The sequence below is a fragment of the Chiloscyllium plagiosum genome, unplaced genomic scaffold (genome assembly GCF_037043375.1).
Source record: "Chiloscyllium plagiosum isolate Xiang-an unplaced genomic scaffold, Cpla_swu_hap1 HiC_scaffold_25, whole genome shotgun sequence".
NCBI classification, from domain to species: Eukaryota; Metazoa; Chordata; class Chondrichthyes; order Orectolobiformes; family Hemiscylliidae; genus Chiloscyllium; species Chiloscyllium plagiosum.
In genome coordinates, this window is record NW_028270163.1 from 32,802,725 (window position 1) to 32,826,256 (window position 23,532).

The 23,532-nt window shown below is 40.5% G+C and overlaps 1 protein-coding gene across 25 annotated transcripts in view; it reads left to right on the plus strand.

Moving 5' to 3' along the window:
- The window catches only part of rbfox3a (RNA binding fox-1 homolog 3a), a 1,559,488-nt gene that overhangs the window by 1,378,831 nt on the left and 157,125 nt on the right, over positions 1-23,532 (plus strand). For all 25 annotated transcript variants that reach the window (XR_015761407.1, XR_015761408.1, XM_088000569.1 and 22 more), the window contains one exon: positions 7,881-8,129. Coding sequence is in view for 23 of the 25 variants with exons in the window: in XM_088000569.1 (XP_087856695.1) it covers positions 7,881-8,129 (249 nt within the window). In the remaining 2 variants the exon portion in view is untranslated. The remainder of the gene's footprint in view (positions 1-7,880; positions 8,130-23,532) is intronic.

The following is a 23,532-nucleotide window of genomic DNA, read 5'->3' on the forward strand; positions in this document are numbered from 1 at the left end:
AAGAGATGAGGGTTTCTTCATTGCCCGACTGGGTGGACTCATTTCAATGTCTTTTCATTAAAGCATTGGGTTATAGTTTGTTAAATAGCAGCGAAGTGACAATTTTAGTAAGTATTCTGGAAGTTTTCCCCGTGAGACCTAGTGAAATTTATCAGAGTTGTGCAATAAAGGTGCTGTGAGGCTGGTCCACATCCGACGCCATTGTCCACGGACAGTGAGTGTGCATGGTTGCTTCCCATGGAGTGTGCCCTGAGATGTTGGTTACTGGTTTCCAAGATGAAGGGCAGGAAGAGCATGCAGTAAACATGGGTTGCTAGGTTACTGCTTTGGCTTTCAATTTGGAAATTGCTGCTGTGTAGTTTCTATCCAGCATGTGGGAGAATGGAAAACAGTGTATAGGAGAGACAAGGTCAGAGTGATAAGGATGTGGAATGCACTACCTGCTAATGTAGTCAACTCAGCCACATTAGGGAGATTTAAACAATCCTTAGATAAGCACATGAATGATTTGGGATAGTGTAGGGGGACGAGCTGAGAATAGTTCACAGGTCGACGCAACATCAAAGGCTGAAGGGCCTGTTCTGTGCTGTATTGTTCCATGTTCTATGTTCCATGTAACATGGGATGTCAATTTATGCAATATCTGCATGTGGACTTGTGCCACTCAGTAGTGAGATTGTCATCTCATTGTTCAACACCTGGTAGGAAATTGAGACTTTTTCCCCTTAGGAATCACTTCCCTGCTGATCTCACGTGATTTTCCCCTTTCTCGCCAATGCCCATATTGTACAGTGGTGGAATGTTTCCATCTATTAATTTCAGCTCAGTCAATTTTGTTTGTTTCATGTTGATTACACAGAGCTTGGCTAAGTTGTGGCCAGCTAGTTTCTAAGGCCATGTTAAGTCAGTATTTTTATTTTTAAAATCCTTTTCAGTTCATTAGTTCCAATACCAGGTTTTAGAATTAGATAATGGAATTGGAAAATTATTATTGTGACCCCTACCCACCAGAATCAAAGGATATTTTTCTTATTTGTTTGCAGAGAGCATACTGTTACAAGATCAGAATGAAATAATGTTACAGAATTTGGGACAACATACACCTTTTGGATTTTCTGGCATCTTCCTAACTGTGGATGAAACGTAGCTGGACTTGATCCTGAAGCTATTCTTTCTGCCCAAGTTTAAATTCTTACAGTACCTGGTTCTAAAATCCATGTACTGAATTCAGGCACTTTGATTGCTAGAAGGTAACAAGGGTGTCTGGGTTTACATTCCCACACATCAGTCTCAATTAACTTTACATCCACCCTTTTTGATTTGGTGAGGTTTGAAACTTTGATCTCCAGTGGGTAACTCTGCATTTACTTCACTGGCATAAGTATGGTGGCCTCTGTCAGTGATGTTTGTTGTGGGGTATCCTCTCCTCCCTTTGCACCTTATTTTGGGAATGGGCTTCCCCTAACCTGTTCCACTTTCCATGGGTCACTATTGCTATCCTCCCCTGTGGCTCTTCCTGGCCTACCTGAGAAATTGTGTTTAAATATACCATGAAGGTTTCCATTAATCAGATCTCTCTCTCTCTCTTCTGTCTTTTTTTTTGTCACGAATCTGGCCCTCTCTTGCCTTACTTTATGGCTGTTGCCTAGCTTCACTCCTTCTCACTCTGAGTTCTGTCCTGATCCTATCTGATACTGTTGGTTGAACTTCAGTCCTGTTTATTTCAAGTGACAGTTCTTGAGTCAATCCATTCCTAATGGATTTTGCTGCCCCTCTGTAGGGCTTCTGAACCTCTGTCAGTTCCTGTGTGACGCCTGAACTAACAATGTTTTGTTTTTCACAGCCTGGCTTCCACACTGGAAGGACTTGTGGCTGATTCCCACCTGTCTCCCATCCAATCCTTTCTCTCAACGTTTGGAGACAGTTGGGGTTTTTTCTGCCTGGCTTCCCTTTTTTGTCCAGCTCACGCCAGGGATATCACTCCATTCTCTCTCTCTCTCTCTGGTCTATGAAAACTTCTTAATGCCATGCTGCCTGAGTTTAAGTCTGTGCGGTAACTCCTGGTTGTCATCCAGAATAACCACCCTCTGCTCCATGACATGAGTCCAGATTGGAAACAGTATAAAGTTTATGAAATCCTCAAGGAGAATGATCTCTTGAATGTGGCCTCAATTTTAATTGCCTGGGATCCATTGGTTAAAAGTATGTTGCTCAGCCACTCAAATTCCACTGGTCAGACCATTTCCTGAGGGTGTGGAATTTTTGCCAGTATGCCTGTAGCACTAACTGGCATCCACTTCAAACAGCCCCTTCCATTGCCTCATAGCCAGTTGCACTCTCCTCAGGTAAGAGAGAATGTCAGCATGCTCTGCAATTGTGTTGTCCATTATTGGACTGGTGACTTTGTCTGCTGTGCTAACAGTCCAATAGAGATAAAGGAGGCATGCATCCCTTCTCCATCAAACTTGGGGATTAAATGGACAAAATTGAACACATCAGCCGTTATACCTGAGTTTAATATGGCCCCCTCACCAGAAGTGCCTTCAGTTTGAATTTTCCACTCAAAACCTGACCTATTTCAACTTAACCTCCCTTTCTTTCTGTTGTTGTGGTTTTGTTTTGCCGAGCTGGGAATTTGTAATGCAGACGTTTCATCCCCTATCTAGGTGACATCCTCAGTGCTTGGGAGCCTCCTGTGAAGCACTTCTGTGATGTTTCGTCCGGCATTTATAGTGGTTTGTCTCTGCCACTTCCGGTTATCAGTTCCAGCTGTCTGTTGCAGTGGTCGGTATATTGGGTCCAGGTCGATGTGCTTATTGATGGAATCTGTGGATGAGTGCCATGCCTCTAGGAATTCCCTGGCTGTTCTCTGTTTGGCTTGTCTTATAATAATAGTGTTGTCCCAGTCGAACTCATGTTGCATGGGTTTGACTGGGACAACACTACTATTATAGGACAAGCCAAACAGAGAACAGCCAGGGAATTCCTACAGACATGGCACTCATCCACAGATTCCATCAATAAGCACATCGACCTGGACCCAATATACCGACCACTGCAACGGACAGCTGGAACTGACAACCGGACGTGGCAGAGATAAACCACGATAAATGCTGGAGGAAACATCACAAGCGCTTCACAGGAGGCTCCCAAGCACTGAGGATGTCACCTAGACAGGGGACGAAACGTCTGCAACACAAATCCCCAGCTCAGCGAACAGAACCACAACAACGAGCACCCGAGCTACAAATCTTCTCCCAAACTTGGAATCCCTTTCTTTCTTCCTTCTCTTTCCTAGAATTTTCTCCCTCCTTTCCATCCTGCTTCTCTGGTTATTATTTTCCTCCCTTTCCTGGAATTCCCTACTTTTTGTTTTACTATTTTGGATGTTCTGTTTCTAATCTCTGTTGTTCTGATTTTAACTTATCTATCAATTTGTATCAATATCTTCAGTTTCCAGTCTAAATGTTGCACCTTCCATTTTGCAATTTCTACTTTCCTAGCTTTTTGGCAGAACAAGCGCCTTGAGTGTTTAGTTACAACTTTGAATTCTTCCAAGGACAGCGTCATTAATGTTTTATAAAGTAGCTCCTCAATTTCTGTGAAAGTATTCATCTCAAATTCCAACACCTTCACACCTCACTATCGCAGAACTATGAAACTCTTCTGCAGTTTTAATTATAAAATAATTTTGTTTTACCCCACTCCATTTCTGTCATCAGTCTGTGGAACAATTTCCGAGCACGAGCTCCCAATTTTGTCATGACCATGTCCCCTCTTTTCAACCTCCTCAGTTGACTGCAACTTATTGTTATTTGCAGTTTAAAAGCTACTTTTCTTTGTCTATATCCATTGTATCAGTCAGGAACCATTTTCAAAGTTTTCTTGAGTGAAATAAAGGAGCAATTTTCTTATCGACCAAGCTCAAGGAAAGATGCAAAGTCAAATATGTAGACACTTTAGGCACAGGGTTTGAAAAATGAATAGTGTCTAGTACAAAAGAAAGATAAAAAGAATGTACAGTTTAAAATTCTTAGGGTGTTCTTGAAGTATAAATATTTTAACCTAAAACCACAGTTGTTTAATTGGTATCTTTCCACAATGGTGAATATTTCAGATCTCTTTAAGTTTTGAGTGTCTGGATGTTTCTGTCCAATTTGTAATGTTACCAATTGTTTTGTCTTTCGAAAGACCATGAGAACCGGCTAGTTCCAGTTCTGTCAAAAGTAGGTACCTGAAGTACAAATAAAAACAATATTATATATTCCATTATCTGACAACAATGCCTGCAATTATCAAGCTTAGAAACAATGTCTTGAATTTACAATATGTAAACTTATCACTTACGTGAAAATTAAAATAGGAGGTGAGGGTGTCTTCATGCCTCATTGGATAGCTGATTCAATTTTTTTTCTTTTTTAAATCAATTTCAGTCCTTGGAATTCCGGTATTAAAATCAGATAATGGAATTTGAAATTCAGTGGACCTTTTTTTTTATCATTATCATGGCACCACTTAACTTATTTTGGTGGTTGTGATTTTGAGAAAATGTTAACTAGAACATTCAGAAAGCTCTCTGTCTTTCCTTGACTATTGCCATGTAATATTTAACAAGCAGCTCATCCACTGGTACCGGCAGTGAAAAGCTCAATTTCATGTTTTGTCTCAAGAATAAGGAGTTTGGTTGATTGATCTTTCCCTCGTAACCTAAAAGTAATGAGACCAATGGTCATGGTCCAAGCAAAATGAGTTGTTCAAATTAGACCACGGGTTGTATCTTGGAGCTTTCTGGGATATTAAGGATGATCTGTCTATCCTGTCAATCCCGTCAATGGATTTCATGGATCAATCAAGATAATGATAAGACATGGTAAAGGTAAAACTGTGTGTCCTGCCATGGAGGGAACTGTATTGCTTTTTCTGTTGTTATAGATCTTTAAACAAAGTGCACAATGATGTCAATCTTGTATTCAATTTTCAAACGTGCAGCAACTCATTGGTCTCATTTCAAAAATGGTGCGTAGGGAGACAGTGGTGTTGTGGTAATGTCACTGGACCGGTAATCCCATGTCCAATCCTTGACCACCAGCACCACCCCATTCCCACGGCACGTTCCCATGTAACTGTCCTTTCACCTCTTCCCTGCTCACCATCCAAGGGCCTAAACCATCTTTCCAGGTGAAGCAGTATTTCACCTGTACCTCCCCCAATCTGATCTCTTGGATTCTCTGCACCCAATGTGGCCGATGCTATGTTGGAGAAAATAAACGCAGACTTGGTAGCCGCTTTGCAGAATGCCTCCAATCTGTGCACAAGCCCATAGCCGATCATTTTAATACAGTATCCTGCTTGCATGCCTACATGTCTGCCCTCGGCATGGTGCAGTGTTCCAGTGAATCACATTGCAAACTGGAGAAACAACACGTCGTCTGGGCTCAATATGGAGTTCAACACCTTCAGATTATGAACCCATTCCCATTCTATCCCTTTTGTTTAGCATTACTAGTTATATTCACTGATACCATGCCTATCACCACCACCACCACCACCACCACCACTCTCCCTCCCCCCTCCTCAAGCTCCATTGGGACTGTCTGTCCTTTCCAGTCTGGCAGTTAGGCACACCACTGATCTACCTTTCTCACATTCCAATCACTTAATCTGCACTTTCAGCACACTTTCTCCCCAGCACTCCACCACCTCACCAACTATTGTTTAAATGCTGCCCCCTTCACACTTCATGTCAGCTCTGATGAAGAGTCATCGAGACTCGAAATCTTAGCTTGCTCTCTCTCTCTCCACAGATGCTGCCTGACCCACTGTAATTTCAAGCATGTTTTCAATCAAGAGGGCAATGAAGTGGGGCATAGGTTCCTATTCCACTACTGCAGCTGGTGGAATTGAAAGATTAGTCTGGAAACAAAACTTCCTGCATCTAGATTAGTCTCTGTTATGGTGACCATGACAGCTATCATCCAACCACAAGGGTGCTTGTGCTGCAATGGTAGTGTCCTTGTCTCTGAATTGGGAAACTTGGGTTCCAGTTATGTAATAACATCTCTGGATAGGTTGATTAGAAAATATCCAGAATTGGTGCATCTACAAATAGTGAGGGAATAACTGGGATAACAGATGATGGTTCTCAATAAGCACAGATTTGTTTCGGAGAATTAGAATTTAAGAATAACAGGCCTGTGATGTACCAGAATTTTAGAATATTAGCTTTGATTCAGTGGCAAAATGAAAAGCTTTTATGTCCAAGCTCCACTTCGGAAACATGAGCAGATAATGCACTGAAAGAGCGATGTGTTGTCAGAGTTGCTGCCGATGTCCTAGATATATACTGGCCTGGGCCTGGTATATGTTTATGTTCATCCAGTTGCTTTTGGAGTCTAATGAAAAGTCCTTTTCATATTTGATATGTATTTATAATGGAGTTATTTATTAACCATATAAGTTTCAGCCTAGTTTAGATTTTGAAATCCATGTCTTTTTAGAAAGGGTTGTTTGAAATTGGTTCACGATTGATTGGTATTACAAATTAAGTAAGAATAATAACATTCTTGGTCTACACCACCTGGGGAGGACAACATGAAAATGTCTGTGACGGAGTCTGGAGGGAGTGAAGTGTGGTAGATCTCTTCAGTAATCCAGTGAGAATGATATATGGTATATTGCTTTATATGGATCTTGAAAGTGAAATAATAATATGTTTACAGCATGATAGTCTGTGGATGGGATGGGACCATTTTCTGATAGTCAGGGCAAAGAATGAGTTCAAGTTATTTGGACTATCAGATATAAATTTATGCCATCAATGTTCAGATATTCTGAATACAAAGCAGGAGTTCAAATTGATTTTGATAGTGATTCCTAGAAGTTGCACTGTTATTTCTCTGCTTCATTGCCTGCTTTCACTAGCTCCAAGCCTTGGTCTATTCTGCAGTGTCAAATACCGAAGTGCTTATCAATAAACCATTATTGTCAGTCATCCCTACAATATTACTCAGAGCTGTCAACTTGGAATATTTGAGTTTGTGTTTACGTTTGAGTGACTCAACATATGTCAGAAACCCTATCAAAACACAGCCAGCTTTTAATATCTGACTGTATATAGGCTAATAGTTGTATTTAAAATCATGGCTCTGAGCAACTGGCTGGAAGAACATTAAAAGAAAATGAGGTACTTCATAAGGATACTTTCCTGACAACTCTGTGTGCATGGGCCAAATTGACAAACGGAGTGGCGTGATTGGCATTGTGATAAAACAGCTCAGCTTGAAATCTTGCGAGCTCTTGTTCTCTTTATGTGATGAGTCTAACTGACTGATCTCTGTCAGAGGGAAATCAAGGGTTCTGTTATCAGAATATTCAGCCGGTTCTCTGATTTAACCTATCAATGCAACAGCTGGAAATGCTGACAACACTGTAGTACTCAATCACAGGCTATAATCAAGTATTATCAATTAATTGATCTCTGGTATTTTCCTCAGCAGCACAATTGTGATCTGCTGAATTGCTCTGTGTACTAATGGTATGCTTTACAAAGCAGTATTATTTTATAAGAGGTCTGTTCATCAGTTGCTATAATCATTTTGAGAACAATGTGCACATATATTTGGTAATTATTAAACCTTACCAATTTGGTACAATAAGCATTGACTCACTTTAGGCCCTGAGGGATTCCGGGAGCATTTATGTTTCTGGCCTCACTTGGGAATTCAGTATTCTGGAATATTACAGTTTTTTTCTAAAGTTCACTGACAAACGTTTCTCACAAAGTAGAATGATGAATATTTCTTCACACACAGTGTATAAAGCAAGACTGAAAGCATTTTCACTCTGAGAAATATTATAAATTTGTCCTGTGTTCTTTTCAGGGTAATCAAGAAGCCACAGCCCCTCCGGAAGCGATGGCACAGCCCTACCCCCCTGCCCAGTACCCTGCGCCACAGAACGGAATCCCAGCGGAATATGCTCCAGCGCACCCGCACGCTACTCAGGACTATGCTGGACAGACCACAGTACCAGAGCACGCCATGACAATTTACACACCAACACAGACGCATTCCGACCAGCCTTGCACTGATGCAAACACACAGTCCTTAACAGGCACATCTACAGTACCGGTAAGTGCCCAGTTGGTAAATCAGCATTTGGTTCCGTTAATGGGCCAAACATGAGTCGTGAGCACAAAACAAATCCTTTTAAAGAAAACTGAAGTTTATTTTGAAACATTGAAAAATATCCTCACTCGGAGATGGTTTGGACGGTCTGTTACCATACTGTTCTTGCGATCTCTGAGGAGCTCTCCTCTAAGCATAGGCTAGATCTCTCCCATCTGGTTTTCAGGGTAGAATGAGAGAGGGAGGCTGTGGAGCAAAAGTGGAGAGAGAGAACGATGCTGAGAGGCAGTCGAGAGAATGTTAGGAGAATACGAGGTGAACTGGGAGCGGGAGAGAAGCAGTAAAGGAAGTGAACAAGTTGTCAACCTCTTAACAAGGGAAACTGCTAATTAGGGGCCAGGAAAACTAGAAATCACTGAGGCACTTAATTCCTTGCAAATGAATGTGGAATCTCTAGATTAAGGTTGCGTATGATCAGGAGCTACAAGAAGCAGGAAAAATGTAATTAATATTATTGAAGTGAACCCTGTAACAATTATTACATCTAAATCTGCAATGCATTGTAAAGTACAGTAACCGCCAACTTAAACTTCCAACTTTGTAGATATGTAAAGGAAATTCATGCATAATGATCTCATGAAGATGTGTTTAAGGTGATGGGTTTTTGTGTGCAGAATTGTGTCAGATATTTTGAAAAGAAAAGTTTGCTAACTTTTGCCTGTAGTCTTGAGCCAATTCAAATATTTGGCACTCTGAAAAATTAATGTGAAATTTGTTTTGGGTTGTTGCTTTGTTGCTAATTATTGAGAATATTGATGTATTTGTCTAATTCTGCTCCTGTGTGAGCCCCAATACTCATACGTCAAGGTAAATGTAACAGCTGCACCACTGAACAAATCAAATAGTGAGAATAAAAAAGTTGCTTTCAAATCAAAAAGTAGCACTTGAGAAAATCTCTGTGAGAAGCCTGGGGTGGTGGGGGATTATTTTGATCCCTCTTCACAATCCTGAAGGATGTGAGGAGGAGAGTTAAAAACCAGGGTGGTAGTAATACAGGTGGAAGATAAGAGACCTAGAAACAGCAGAAGCACTGAGCCCAATTATTTCTCCTGATAATCCCAATGACCATGTAAATGAACCTCTGACTTGGAATTAACTTATAACATTATGTTCCAAAAATGCTAGTAATGTCTCATCATGCCAGTAAATAAAATTGCTACATTCTCCAACAAGCTGAATGCATAAATCCACTAAAAATAATACTGCCTGTATGTAGTCTTTGGCACCAGTATGGTAAGGTACAGTGTAAAATGGCTCGTCCAGCCTCTTACTGATTGAAAAGAAAGATCTAAAAACATGAGTCTAAATCACAATTCAGCAACTGGTAAATTCAAACTAATCAATTTCATTAAATTTAGAGCAAAAATCTCACGTCAGTAATGGTGACCATGAACTGCTAGGCTGTTGTAAAGACTCATTTGCTTCATAGATGTTCCTTAGGGAAGGAAATCAGTTGGCGTCACCTGGTCCAGCTCACAGCCATTTGAAATGGCCAAGCAAACTGTTGAGTTGTGTTTAAGAAGATGGCTCATTACCTCTTTCTCAAGAGCAATTAGGGGAGGACACCAAGTGCTGTCTTACCTGCAAGGTTCATATCTATTAAAAAAATTAAAAAGCAAAATAAAATGAAATTTTCTTTTAAAACGAGACTTGTATTCTTCTCATGGGTCAAGAATGTAGCCTCAAAATTGCAATATGTATAAATTCGCAGCACTGCAGAGGACATGCACTGTCCAATACGCTTTCTATGATATATTAATGTGGTTTGTAGGAGTTTTGTGCCGCAGCCACGTTTCAAATGAACGATGAGGGTTTCACTTGTGGGATTGTATTTAGAGTCATAGAGTCATACAGCATGGAAACAAACCTTTCAGCCCAACTCATCCATGCCAACCAGATTTCATAAGTCTTATTTGTTAGCATTTGGTTCTTTTCTTCCACACCCTTCCTGTTCATATACCCATCCAGATGACTTTTAAATATTGTACTCACATCTATCATCTCTTCTGGCAGCTTATTCCATACATGCATCATCGGCAGTGTGAAAAGTTGTCCCTCAGGTCCCTTTTAAATCTTTCCCCCTCATTTTAAACCTATGCCACCTATTTTTGGACTCACTACCCTGGGGAAAAGACCTTGACTGTTCACCTTATCTATGCCCCTCATAATTTTATAAACCTCTATAAGGTCACTCCTCAGCCTCTGACCCTCCAGAGAAAAAAGTCCCAGCCTATCCATCCTCTTCTTACAACTCAAACCCTCCAGCTTTGGTAACATCCTTGTAAATCTTTTTTGCCCCCTTTCCAGCTGAATGACATCCTTCCTACAGCAGGGTGACCAGAATTGTACGCAGTACTCCAAATGTGGCCATACCAATGTCAAGAAGGGTTACACCCAAAACGCTGACTTATCCACCACCTGATGCTGCCTAGCTTACTGTGTTCTTCCAGCCTCCTGCTTGTTTGCCAATGTCTTGAACAGCTGTAAAATGACTTCCCAACTCATATACTCAATCACTAATGAAGGCATGCATGCCAAATGCTTTATTCACTACCCCATCTATCTGTGACATCACTTTCAAAGAACTACATACCTGCACCCTTAAGTCTCTCATTCAACAATGGTGCCCGGGCCCTACCATTAACTGTGTAAGTCCTAATTTGTTTGTTTTACCAAAATGCAGCACCTCAGGTTTATCCAAATTAAACTCCATCTGCCATTTCTTGGCCAAATACTTCAGTTGATCAAGATCTCATTGTACTATTTCATTTTGGACTGATGATTTTTAACTCTCACAATGTTCCCTTAAATAACTATAAGCCTATTCTTTCAGTCCAGTGTCTTTGTATAGTTTTAAGTTGGTTACACTATTAATAGGAGTTTAGAATTTGGCAAATAGCTGGAATGTATTTATTAGCAGCAGTACTGCATTTGCCAGCTAAGTAAATTCATTTTTTTTGCAATTAAATAATAAGAATAACTTATACTTCTTGGGTAAAATTCCATTTCCATTAAGAACAAAGGGATTTCAAAAGATTGCCTTCTTAGTTAGACATGTTAAGGATTGTTCCTGAAGTAGTCATAACATTCAATAGGTCAAATAAAGAACAGTTTGATAGAAATAAACTTTACCAGATTTTCACAATGAATTTAACTTGCTACTTTTGTTTAAAAAAAGGCCTGAACCTGTGCCAATGAATTCATCATAAATTGACTACATTTGACTATAGAACTATTTCTGCAGTTCTGTGCCATGAGGCCATTTCAGGGAATGTAGTTCTCTGCTCATAATCTCAATTATAGGCGATATATCCAAATGTCTATCAGCAGCAAAAGTCATATTCAGTGCAGGCTTATTATGGAATCTTGGAAATTTCAGTGTGGAAAAAAGCCATTTGGCCACCTAATCTCTGTTAGCTTTGCATTAAATTTAACAATCTGAATTTATTTTCTGCCCTGTCATAACTTTGGAGTTTAAATAACTCCCATTAAAATGTAATTGATTTGATCTTGCCTCTCTAGTAACTGGACCAAATGCTTGTATATTCTTACACTAATGTGTTAAAAGGAAGAGTACAGAGTGGCAAGATCTGGTCCTGCGTGGAAAACTCAGGCATCTGGGCTCTCTGATGCACTGGTTTGACTCCAAAGCATGTGACATTTAGCCCTGGAAGTCACACTGGGTGACAAGTCTGGCTTCTCATAAGGCTCCCCCAGTCTTGAATGCCTGGGGCTCCAAAGCTTGGTACCGGATGGAGAAGGTGCCATTTTGGCAGAGTCTGATCCCAGACAGTGATGGGGGAGGCTTGTATGGTAAAGGGAGTCTGGTAGTGAGGAAGCTTGCTGTTCAGTGAAAGTCTTTCAGCCCCTCCTGACCCTTGCTGGACTGAGAAGGCACTTGTCTTCTGCTCAACACTGTTCTCTCCTCAAGTTTCCCCTAGCTTCAGGAAAATTCAACTGGTCTCACAAATGAAGGTAAAATCAAAGTAATCTTAAGGAAGGTTTTTCAACTTGGAAAGCGGAATGAAAAATTTAATATAATGCAGTCCAGGACAGTCATGTTTCTTCATTGAATTCCCAATCAGAAGCGATTGGTAGCAGAAAGGATGAAGTATGATTTTAATGAATGAGTTAACAAGCCAAATGAAACCCCTTGTGTGTCTCCTGCAGGCTGGTTCCAGTATGTTATGGAACAAATATCACAAAAATTGACCTTTGCTTTCATGGCATTGAGAACTGATAGCAAGTAACCCTAATAGATTTAAATTCTTGACAGAAAACAGAGTCTGCTATTACTGGAAATTGGTAAATGTCAATATGATGTCTCGTAGATCTTTAAAATGGATAGATGGTGATATTACACCAGGATCTACTGTCAATGCTATTAAATTAAAATTGACCTAACTGTCAAAATTCCTTTAAAGATGGCAACTGTCCGTTAATAATGCCTTCAATTCTCACTCATCAACTGACTCTTGCATTCTTCTGAAAAGAAGCCAGAAAGTCGAATTGTTTATGTTAGTTTGCTATGTTAGTTTCAGAAGTGACTGAAATCTCGCAGTGTATGTTTAAATTAAATGAAATTACTGTAGTACATTTAAAACTATGAACAAAAGGAAGTACTTCCAATTCCTGTTTGAGGCTTGAAGGATGCAGTCAATGAAGTGCAGAAAATGTCCCAGTCCAAAGATACCTAGTTTGGACTTTTAAAAGTGGCCTTTTATCAACTTGGAAGTACAGAGAGCAATTTAAAATACATAATTATACAAGCTCAGTAGCAAAAAAATGATTGAAACTTGGCCAAAACGTAAAATGCCACACACTGCAGACAAAGCAGTCCAGCCTTAAAGGTAGGACGGGTTTAAGTGTAACTCTTAAGAAATTATTTGGAGGTGCTGGTGTTGGACTGTGGTAGACAAAGTTAAAAATCACACAACACCAGTTTATAGTCCAACAGGTTTATTTGGCAGCGCTAGCTTTTGAGGTGCTGGTGGTTGTGAAACATGACTATATTACACAGAATTACAAATCAATGACACTGTAACCATTTTGCTATCAATTCTGTGTCGTATGGTCATGTTCCACAACCACCTGATGAAGAGGCAGTGCCTCGAACGCTAGTCCTTCCAAATAAACCTGTTGGACTATAGTCTGGTGTTGTGTGATTTTTAACTTTGTCCTGAAGAAAGATTTGGAAAAGGTGAATGGAAAATGAAATGAATTTTCAATTTTAAAGGCTCTTATTTGCTTTTTGGGCTCTACCATCCTTCTGTGTAGCATAGTCTGTAGATTGAAGGTAGACACCTCATGTAAACTGTGTGCCACTCTCTGTTAGAATGACATTTGTTCATATACTTTCCAGTAGGTCTCTCCTGGAACATCACTGCCAGCAGGGTATGCAAAAGTGTGCAGTGCCCTCTACAGGATAGCTGGGAACAATGTAAACAGGGCAGGCAGATTGAAGAACCATACAAAACAGGGGCCCCAAACTGACGAATCCCCAAAGCCCAGGGAGCTCACAAGTTGTGTAATTGGACCCCACCCCTCTTATCCATGACCCCAGTGGTGGCTATGGAGAGGAGATACTGCTGGAACAATACTTGTTCTGAGGCACTTTAATGTGTGTGTGTGTACATGATATGTTTTCTCCGCGTTGGTCTACTGGCCTTGGTTTGGTGAATTCAGCTCTGAGACCCAATTGCTGTCTCCAACAGCAGCTGAAAAATGATAAGGATGTCCTTGCCTGTTTTCTGAACCCTATCCCTTCCACACTTACCCCCCCCCCCCCCGTCTCTAGGTATAAAGATAAAGTTGCTATAGTCTTACCAGACATAGGGCTGCTCTCTTGGCAGAGAGAGACAGCAGGTGGTGGTTTAACCTGAGGGTCACCAGGCCTCAGTAAAGGGGAAGAGTTGAGATGGAGAACTTTTCATGGGGGAGTTCAACCCACATTATTCATTGCAAATCAGCCATCCAGAAACAGAACTATACTGACCACATCCATACACCCCCCATCCATGTATGAGCTCCACCATCACAGTTCTTTATCAACAACTCTTATAATTCCCTCCCCTTCTCAATTCCATGTCTCCCATTGCCTCACAGCTCTACCCCTCACTCCTGTAACTACTCTTCACTGTTTTCACAACCCTAACTCCCTGCCGTAAATTCACAGTTCTGAGTTCTACTCACTCCCCTCCACATCTGGGACAAGAGCAATTTTCAAACTTCAAGGTAAGCTTACAGTGGGAAAGGAAATGTCTGGAAAGCACTTATTTTATAAACAGGCAAAAAATAAATTTATCTTAAATTCAATGTCAGATAAGAAACCGAGAACCAAATTAAAAGAAGAAGAGGAAGACAATAATCATAGCATTCCTACAGTGCAGAAGGAGTTGGCATGGTCGCTCAGTGGTTAGCTCTGCTTTCTCTCAGTGTTAGGAACCTGAGTTTGATTCCAGCCTCGGGTGACTGCCTGTGCACACATTGCACATTCTCGCCATGTCTGCATGGGTTTCCATTGGGTGATCCAATTTTGCCCCTCAGGCCAAAAGATGTGCAGGTTAGGTGGATTGGCCATGCTAAATTATTTGTAGTGTCTAGGAATGTGCAGGTTAGGTGGATTGGCCATGCTAAATTATTTGTAGTGTCCAGGGATATGCAGGTTAGGTGGATTGGCCATGGTAAATGCAGGGGTTATGGGGATGCAGTAAGGAGTGTACTGGGTCTGTGTGGGATGTCTTTGGAGGATTGGTGCAGACTCAATGGGTGGAATGGCCTCTATCTGAACTGGAGGGAATCTAAGATTCTATGACTGATAAATAAGTGATAGAGATAAAAGACATTGAACCAAAAATCAGAGTGAACTCCAAGCATAAGTAAGTGAATGAGGATTGTTTGCCTGTGATTAAGGTATGCAGTGTTCCTAAAAAGACATTTAAACTAAAGTGAACAAAACCTGTGTATTTAAGGAAAAAGCAGTAACACTTACAACTTGCACCCATTGGTCTGACTCATCTTGTATGCCTCAGATTGAAGGTCCAGTATGACCAGTACATTCATTTCCACGTATGATTGTTTCTTCCCTCTGGGGTACTGAACTTATTGCATACTTATGATGTTGATTCAGTAATGTCATGCCATCCATTACATTTAAATGGGAAGCCAGAGAAATGTCCTAATTTCATGCAGATTACAATGGAATGGTACATCGTGGAGAGTATCTCGTATATTTTCACCAGCAATGGCCTTTGCCTCAAGTTGCTATACATGTTGCACATAAACAACTACCAGCAGCTAGTCTCTCAGTTATTTCCCTAGAAAAATCCAGGTTAATGTAGAATCATAGAATCTCTTCATTGTGGAAGTAGACCGTGTGTCCCATTGTGTCTACAACGACACTCTGAAGAGTATTTCACTCAGACCCATTCCCCACCCCATCCCTGGAACCTTGCATTTCCCATGGTTAGTCCACCGAGCCTGCACATCCCTGAATACAATGTGCAATTTAGCACAGCCAATCCACCTAATCTGCACATCTTTGGCCTGTGGAAGGGAATCTGAGCACCCAAACGAAACCCACACAGATACAGGGAAGGATGTGCAAATTCCACACAGACAGTCAGCCAAGGGCATATATCAAGCATAATTTGATATGACATGAGCAGTTAGCCACACAGTTATCTCCATATAAGAATCAACATTAAAATATCTAACATAATTTGATATAACAGAGTCATAGAGCTGGACAGCATGGCAATTGACCCTGAAGTCCAACAGGTCTACGGACTAGATATCCTAAAGTTATCTATTTCCATTTGCCAGCATTTGGCCCATAGCCTCCTAAACCCTTCCTATTCATGTACCCATCCAGATGTCTTTTAAATATTTTAACTGTATCAGCCTCCACAATCACCTCTGCCAACTCACTCCATACACGCACCACCCTCTGCTTGAAAAGGTTGCCCCTTAGGTCCCTTTTATATCTTTCCCCTCTCACCCTGAACCTATGCCTTCTAGTTCTGGACTCCCCCTGGGGAAATGACCTTGGCTATTTACACTACCCATCCCCCTCATGATTTTATAAACTTCTATAATGTCACCCCTCAGCCTCCAATGCTCCAGAGAAAGTAATCCCAGCCTATTCAGCCTCTCCCTACACCTCAAACGTTCTAACCCTGGCAACATCCTCGTAAATCTTTTCTGAACTCTTTCAAGTTTCACAACATCTTTCCTCTTGCAAGGAGACCAGAATTGAATGCAACAAGTAGCCTAACCAATATCATGCACAGCCGCAACATGTCCTCCTAATTCCTACACTCAATGCACAGGCCAATAAAGGCAAGCATATACCAAATGCCTTCTTCACTATCCTATCTATCTGCAACTCTATTTTGAAGGAACTATTAACCTGCACTCCAATGTCTCTTTGTTCAGCAACACTCCCCAGGATCTTACCATTAGGTGTATAAGTCCTGCTAAAATTTGCTTTCCCAAAATGCAGCACCTCACACCTTTCTAAGTTAAACTTCATCTGCCACTCCTCAGCCAGTTGGCCCATCTGTTCAAGATCCCATTGTACTTTAAGGTAATCTTTACTGTCCACCTCCACTTACGAACCATACCTCCAATGTTCACATCCAAATCATTTATATAAATGACAAAAAGCAATGGTATACTGCTGGTTACAGGCTTCCAGTCTGACGAGCAACTCTCCACCACCACACTCTGTCTTCTACCTTTAAGCTAGTTCTGTATCGACATGCCTAGATCTCCCTGCATTCCACATGATCTAACCTTGCTAACCAATCTACCATGAGGAACCTTGTTGAACACCTTATGAAGTCCATATAGATCGTGTCTGCCTTCTACAATCATAAACACAAAGTTTTTATCATGAAAACTTTTTATTTTAAAATAGTATCACTGACTTTATTGCTATTCAGCATTTCATAACTTTTATTTTCCTTTTGTCATATGTTACCCACTAATAATGTCTGAACTTTTCAATGAAGAACTTAACTGGTCGCATAAGGAAAGACAGTGTGTTAAACTAGCCTGTTATGGATATCTGGCTAGTTATGGATATCTGGCTAGTTCAGATACTGTAAGAATGAACAAGAAACCTCAAAAGGGCCAATTCATCTATTTCTGTCAACATTCAAATAGCAACCTAATTTATGTGAGGGGACTGATAACTATATTTTTCTTTCTTTACCTCTATCCCACCATCAACCAGTGATCTGAAGATTCAGGGCTCAGAATTGGTTGTGATGCACCCTGTTTTCTTCAGCAACACAACGATAACCAGCCTTGCACTATTTGGGGGTTTTTTGCTTCTTCTTATCCTTAATTATTTTTGTGGTGGTAGCTTAGATCATTTTGTCATCATGTCACCAAAGTGTCAACCGAGCCTTAAACTCTAACCTCCTACACCACATGGGAGACAGAGTAGGAAACCCAGTATGTTCGTTACTTGTGCATCTTGTTTAGTCTTATACCTTCATGGAAAGTCTTGGACAGGCTATTGATAAGTAAATAAATCAACTTGTATATCTTTAAATTTAACAGCATTATGAATTTAACTAGCAAAAGACATAAAAGCAAATATTGCAAACATCATCAGTTTAAACTAGAAATAAGTTCACATAATACAATTAATGAATAAGCAATAATAGCATCTTAACTAAGCACTAATCTCACTATATGTAAAACATTTTAAGTAATACTGTGTTTCTTTTTCATTACAAAAAATTGTATTAATCTTGACTGCCTCCCTCAGAAGTTCCAGTTGGCCTGTTTATTCTCAAACTTACAGTTTGACTCCTGGGTTCAAACCTTTATTAGATCTTAAGAAAGACTTCATGCAGCTCACTGGTGTCTGAATAATTGAACAGGAATATTCTTTTAATAAACATTTTCAAACAAACACAAGCTGAACCAATCACAAAATTATTTTTGAGTTATTCTTGTCTCAACTCATTGGTTAAGCTTGAAACATTTATTTAATTTGAACGAGGGTCAATATTCAAATTGCCATTAATTTAAAATGAACTCCTTATGCTCCATGACACAATGTAAAAGGTACAGCCAGTACAACTGAATCAAACACTTCATTTTGATTCTCTGCCTGAAGGCAGCTCTGAGTCGTGATCATAGAATCCCTTCAGGTATGGAAGCAGGCTATTCGGCCCATCAACTCCACATCAAACATCCGAAGAGGATCCCACCTAGACCCACTCCATCTCTATAAACCTACATTTTCCATGGTTAACCCATCTCACCTACACATCCCTGGATACGATGGGAAATTTGGCATGGCCAATCTACCTAGCCTACACATCTCTGGACTGTGGGAAGAAACCAGAGCACCCAGAGGAAACCCATGCAGACAGTTGCCCAAGGCCAGGATCAAACCCAGCTCACTGGTGCTGTGAGGCAGCAATGCTAACCACTGAGCCACCAGACCACATCATAACACTGTGCTCTCCACTGTCAGTAAGGCAAAGATGAAGATCCCAAATCCACTCTAGCTGGGATGGTGAGTCAAATCTCATTTTGTTGATGTCAAGCTGATCCATACCAGCGGTCCAGTCAACATACACTTTTGCATCCATGTTGCAGTCTGGAGCTATAAGTAGTAATGGTATAGATTCCAATTTCATTCTGTCACACAGTTAACCAGAATTCTTTTCCTGCCTGCCATTGGTGTTTGTTCGAAGGGTCTTGATCACCTTATGAATGCACCTTCTTTGTCCATCAGGTCTTTACAGGACTTGAACCCCAAGCTCCTAGCTCAGAGGCTGGGGTACTACCCACTGCACTATAAGATCTCCTTTAGAGACAAAACACTGTGGACTCAATCTTTACTGACCTGAGTGACCAGAATGCCTTGATTGTTTGTTTGTGGGGGTAAAGGGTGGGGGAGTTTCCAAACACCTTTGAATTTTCCCACACGGTGTTAAATTTTCACTTCTCAATGTTCATGTTGTGCGATCGTCCAGTTTTCTGTGCCAAGTGTCAGCATGGTTGAGAGATCTGGTTTTCAACCAGAAGGGAAACCCTTAGGGAGAAGAGCACCAAATTTGCACCAGAGTTGAAGGAGGGACTGATTTCAGAAATGGGTAGAATATGTATCATGGGGGTTGGGTTGGCGGGGGATTGGGGAGAGTGTGGATGGGGGCTTGAGTCAGTCAGTGGGCTGCCACTCCCAGAAGCCAGGAGTGAAAGTGTTTGGGCATGCACAGAGTATCAAAAGCCTGCGGATGAAGGAAATGGAAGCTAGGAGTGTGCAACAGGTTTAATATTTGCTGAAAGACTGGGAAGGGCTAGCTGTAACAGAATATGAAAGGTGTGATTGAAGACCTCAAGAGGAAGATTAATGGGGAAATGCCTGATGTTAGGCATTGATCATTTCTTGATCTGCAGCTCCCCAACCCCACCTCCATTCCTGAAAAAGCGTTATACTCAAAACATTGACTTCTCCACCTCCTGATGCTGCCTGGCTTGCTGTGTTCTTCCAGCCTCCTGCTTGTTGACTCAGACATTCGTCAAGGAGGCACATGAGATCCAGGAGATTGGATGTTGGATGTTGGAGCTGCGGGTGACGAGAACCCAGTGGACTTCATTCTAGGGTCTAAAAAGCAATGCCTATTCAGATAGTGTATTAGTTTTAACTTTCCAAAGTTCCCTTAATTAGATTGAAAGATAACAAATATAACTTGTATTGAGAAAGGGAAGGAGACTGAAAATAGAATCTACAGGCCACTTAACATCTGTCATGGGGAAAATGTTACAACTTAATATTAAAGATGGCTTAAAAGAACAATTAGACATATTCAAGGTAATCAGGCAGAAAAACCAGGTTTTTTTTATTGAAAGGGAAGTCATGTTTGGAAAATCTATTGGAGTTCTTTGATAAGTGAACACATGGATAAAGGGGACCCAGTGGATATATTATACTCAGATTTGCAGAAGACATTTGAATATGTGTGACCTCAAAGGTTATTGTGGAAGATAAAAGCTCATGGTGTAGGGAAAGGCATATTAGCTGGCTAATAGGAAGCAGAGAGTAAGGGTAAATTAATCTTTCTCAGGTTGGCGTGATGTAACAAATGGTGTGCCACATGATTTGGTGCTGAGACGTCAACTGGTTATAATTTAAATTAATGATTTAGATGAAGAAGCAAAGGTATGGTTGTCAAATTTGCTGTCAACCCAAAACCAACTAAGAAAAAAAATTGTGAAGAGGGCATGAGGTTCCAAAAAGGTATACATAGTTTATGTGTGTGGGCAAAGATGAGACAAATGGAGTGTAACATGGGAAAATGTGAAGTTATCTATTTTGGCAGGAAAAAAATGTAAGCACTAAGGCGTTGTAGAGCTCTAAGATACAGAGGGATTTGACTCACATATGATTCACAAAGGGTTAGTATGCAGCTACAGCAAGTAATTAGGAAAGCTAATAGAATGTGATAATGTATTGAGAGGTGAATTGAACACAAAAGCAGGAGGGTTATGATTCAGCTGTGTAAAAGACAGATTTTTTTCCAGAGTGTTGTGTACAGTGTTGTTCATCTCATTTGAGAAAGGCTATAAATACATCAGAGTAGTTTAGTGAAGGTTTACCAGACCAGTACCTGGAATAACAGGGTTGGTTTAGAACTGGCCAGAGTAAGCTTGTATTTGTTGGAGTTCAGAAGTGTAATAGATGACTTGGTTGAAACGTGTAAGATTTTGAAGGGTAGATGTGGAGAAGATGCTTTCTTTTATGGAATAATCTAGAACTAGGGGTCACTGCTTAAATATCAGGGGTTGCCCATTTAAAATTGATATTAGGCAAAACAATTCTCTGAGGATTGAGAGTCTTTGGAACTCTCACCTTGAATAGGTGGTGGAAGCAGAGTTTTTGAATATTTTTAAGGAAGAAAGAGTCTTGTTTATGCAATGGATTGAAAGGTTATCGAGGTGGGGGAGATATGTAAATTTTGGATTACATTCAAATCAGCCATTATTGAATGATGCAGCACTCGAGGGACTGAATGGCCTATTTCTCTTTCTAATTCAAATCTTCGAATGCAAGAACTTGGAGCTGCCATCCAGCTTTCTACACTCAGGGTTGGAACACCTCTGAATTTGTGAATGGAATTGAAGCGATATTCTAAGTATCACTGGCAATTTATCAACAAGACTAAGGCAGACCCAGTGAAAATCTCTGAAATTGTAAATCAAGGAATGTTCAGAATACTCTGCATTTTATAATCTAGAAATTAATGGAAAAATAAGTTTTATGCATCAAGGAAATACTGTATAATATATTTTGTATTTTATCACTGCACAAATCACTCATTTTTCCTCAGTATTAATAGCAAGTTACTATATCATTTGGGAAAATAATCTGAAACTATGATGGAAACTATGGTGGGTGGCACGGTGGCACAGTGGTTAGCACTGCTGCCTCACAGCGCCTGAGACCCGGGTTCAATTCCCGCCTCAGGCGACTGACTGTGTGGAGTTTGCACGTTCTCCCCGTGTCTGCGTGGGTTTCCTCCGGGTGCTCCGGTTTCCTCCCACAGTCCAAAAGATGTGCAGGGTCAGGTGAATTGGCCATGCTAAAATGCCCGTAGTGTTAGGTAAGGGGTAAATGTAGGGGTATGGGTGGGTTTCGCTTCGGCGGGTCGGTGTGGACTTGTTGGGCCGAAGGGCCTGTTTCCACACTGTAATGTAATCTAAAAAAAAAAAATTGGCCTTCGATCCATATCTTTTGATAGTTCTGTTTGCTGCCTTTGGATTTTCTTTTTATTTGGTAGGCAGGATTCTCCTCTGAGCACCACCCTTTAATTAAATTCTAAGTGTCATGATCCATATTGTGCTGGAAATTTCTCCCAAATGAAATGAGGACGAGGTGGGTGCCTGTTTATTTAAAGGTGCATTATGTTCCATCGACATGCATGTTTCTTCGAAGAACTTTGGTGTTGATGTCATTGGAGTCCTAGTCATAATTCAGTAAAGCTCAGTTACAATGTTGAAGGGATTAACTTGCAATGTTTAAGGGATTTACACAAACTGAGTGTATGGGTTAGCGAGGTGAGTTAAACGTAGTCCCAAATAATACAATTTGTGGCGTTCCTACTTTAAAAAAAAATAGCAACATAGAATATAGGAGTAAGAGAAGGCCATTTAGCCCATCAAACCTCCTCCGCCATGCAGTATGATTATATAACTCAATACCCTTTTCCCACTTTCTCACCTTTGATCCCTTTTGCCCTAAGAACTATATCTAATGCCTTCTTGAAAACATTCAATAAAGGTTTAGTAAAGTTTGTAATTTTTAAGTGCATCACACCACATGAAAAAAACAACCTGTACATTTTCGCTATCTTTTAAAATCTTTGAAGACATGGTTTTAAAAAATGGAAGCGAATCAATGGGAGAGGGCATAATGGAACTCCATTGAAAACTGGAAGAATGAGTCACTCTTTAGAATAAGCTGGAATCCCTAAAAGAAACAAAAATCATTGTGGCTCGAAATGTGCTGTCAAAATGACAGCAAATCTAATAGTGCTCATGTTATGTACAGAGGTAGCGAGAATAACTCTCATCAGCTGCATTGGAGAATAGCACAGGCACCATTTTAGTTCCTCAAAAAAATCATTTGCAAAATATTAAAATACCTGTTCATTTTTTTGAGTGTTATGCCATTTAGAGTTAGACATGTTAAAGAGAATTGCCCAGTCAAACTGAATGTTAAACATTTATTCTTCATTTTAACCAGTCAGGAACTAATTACATCCTGTCAGCTAGTGCAGTGTCTTTTCATTATTTAAATCCTTTATTATCTCTGGCTTGGAAAAGAAAAATACACAAGGGGTTTTTCAAAGGTAAAACCCATTTTGTTGATTTTGTTTTTATAGCTCAGAGAAACTGTGCAGACTGGGAAGGTGACTGACTCTTTTAACAAGAGGTTTTTTTTCCTTCCAAGGGTTTTAAAATCATTTCAGGTTAAGAGCCACTCACTTTAATCAGCTGCAATGTATCAGTTTGGCTGATGGCCATACTGATGGCTTCAATTATGTGCTGAGTCGCAACTACCAGCATTCCAAAAGGGAAATCTGCAGAGGATAGCACTTCAGAACAATTTCCTGATAAAGACGGAGCAGGCAGGGAGTGCTGTATTACTGGCTTTCCAGCACATAGATCGGGCAGGTTTCATATCGTCTTGGAGGCTAATTCGATTAAAGGATTGTTGTGATGCTATCAGGAACAACAGGGCATGTTAGAACCTGGTGCAGGGGAGGCAACAGCAGCCTTCTGGCTTAAGGTCCACAGGCACTGATAGCCTGACAGT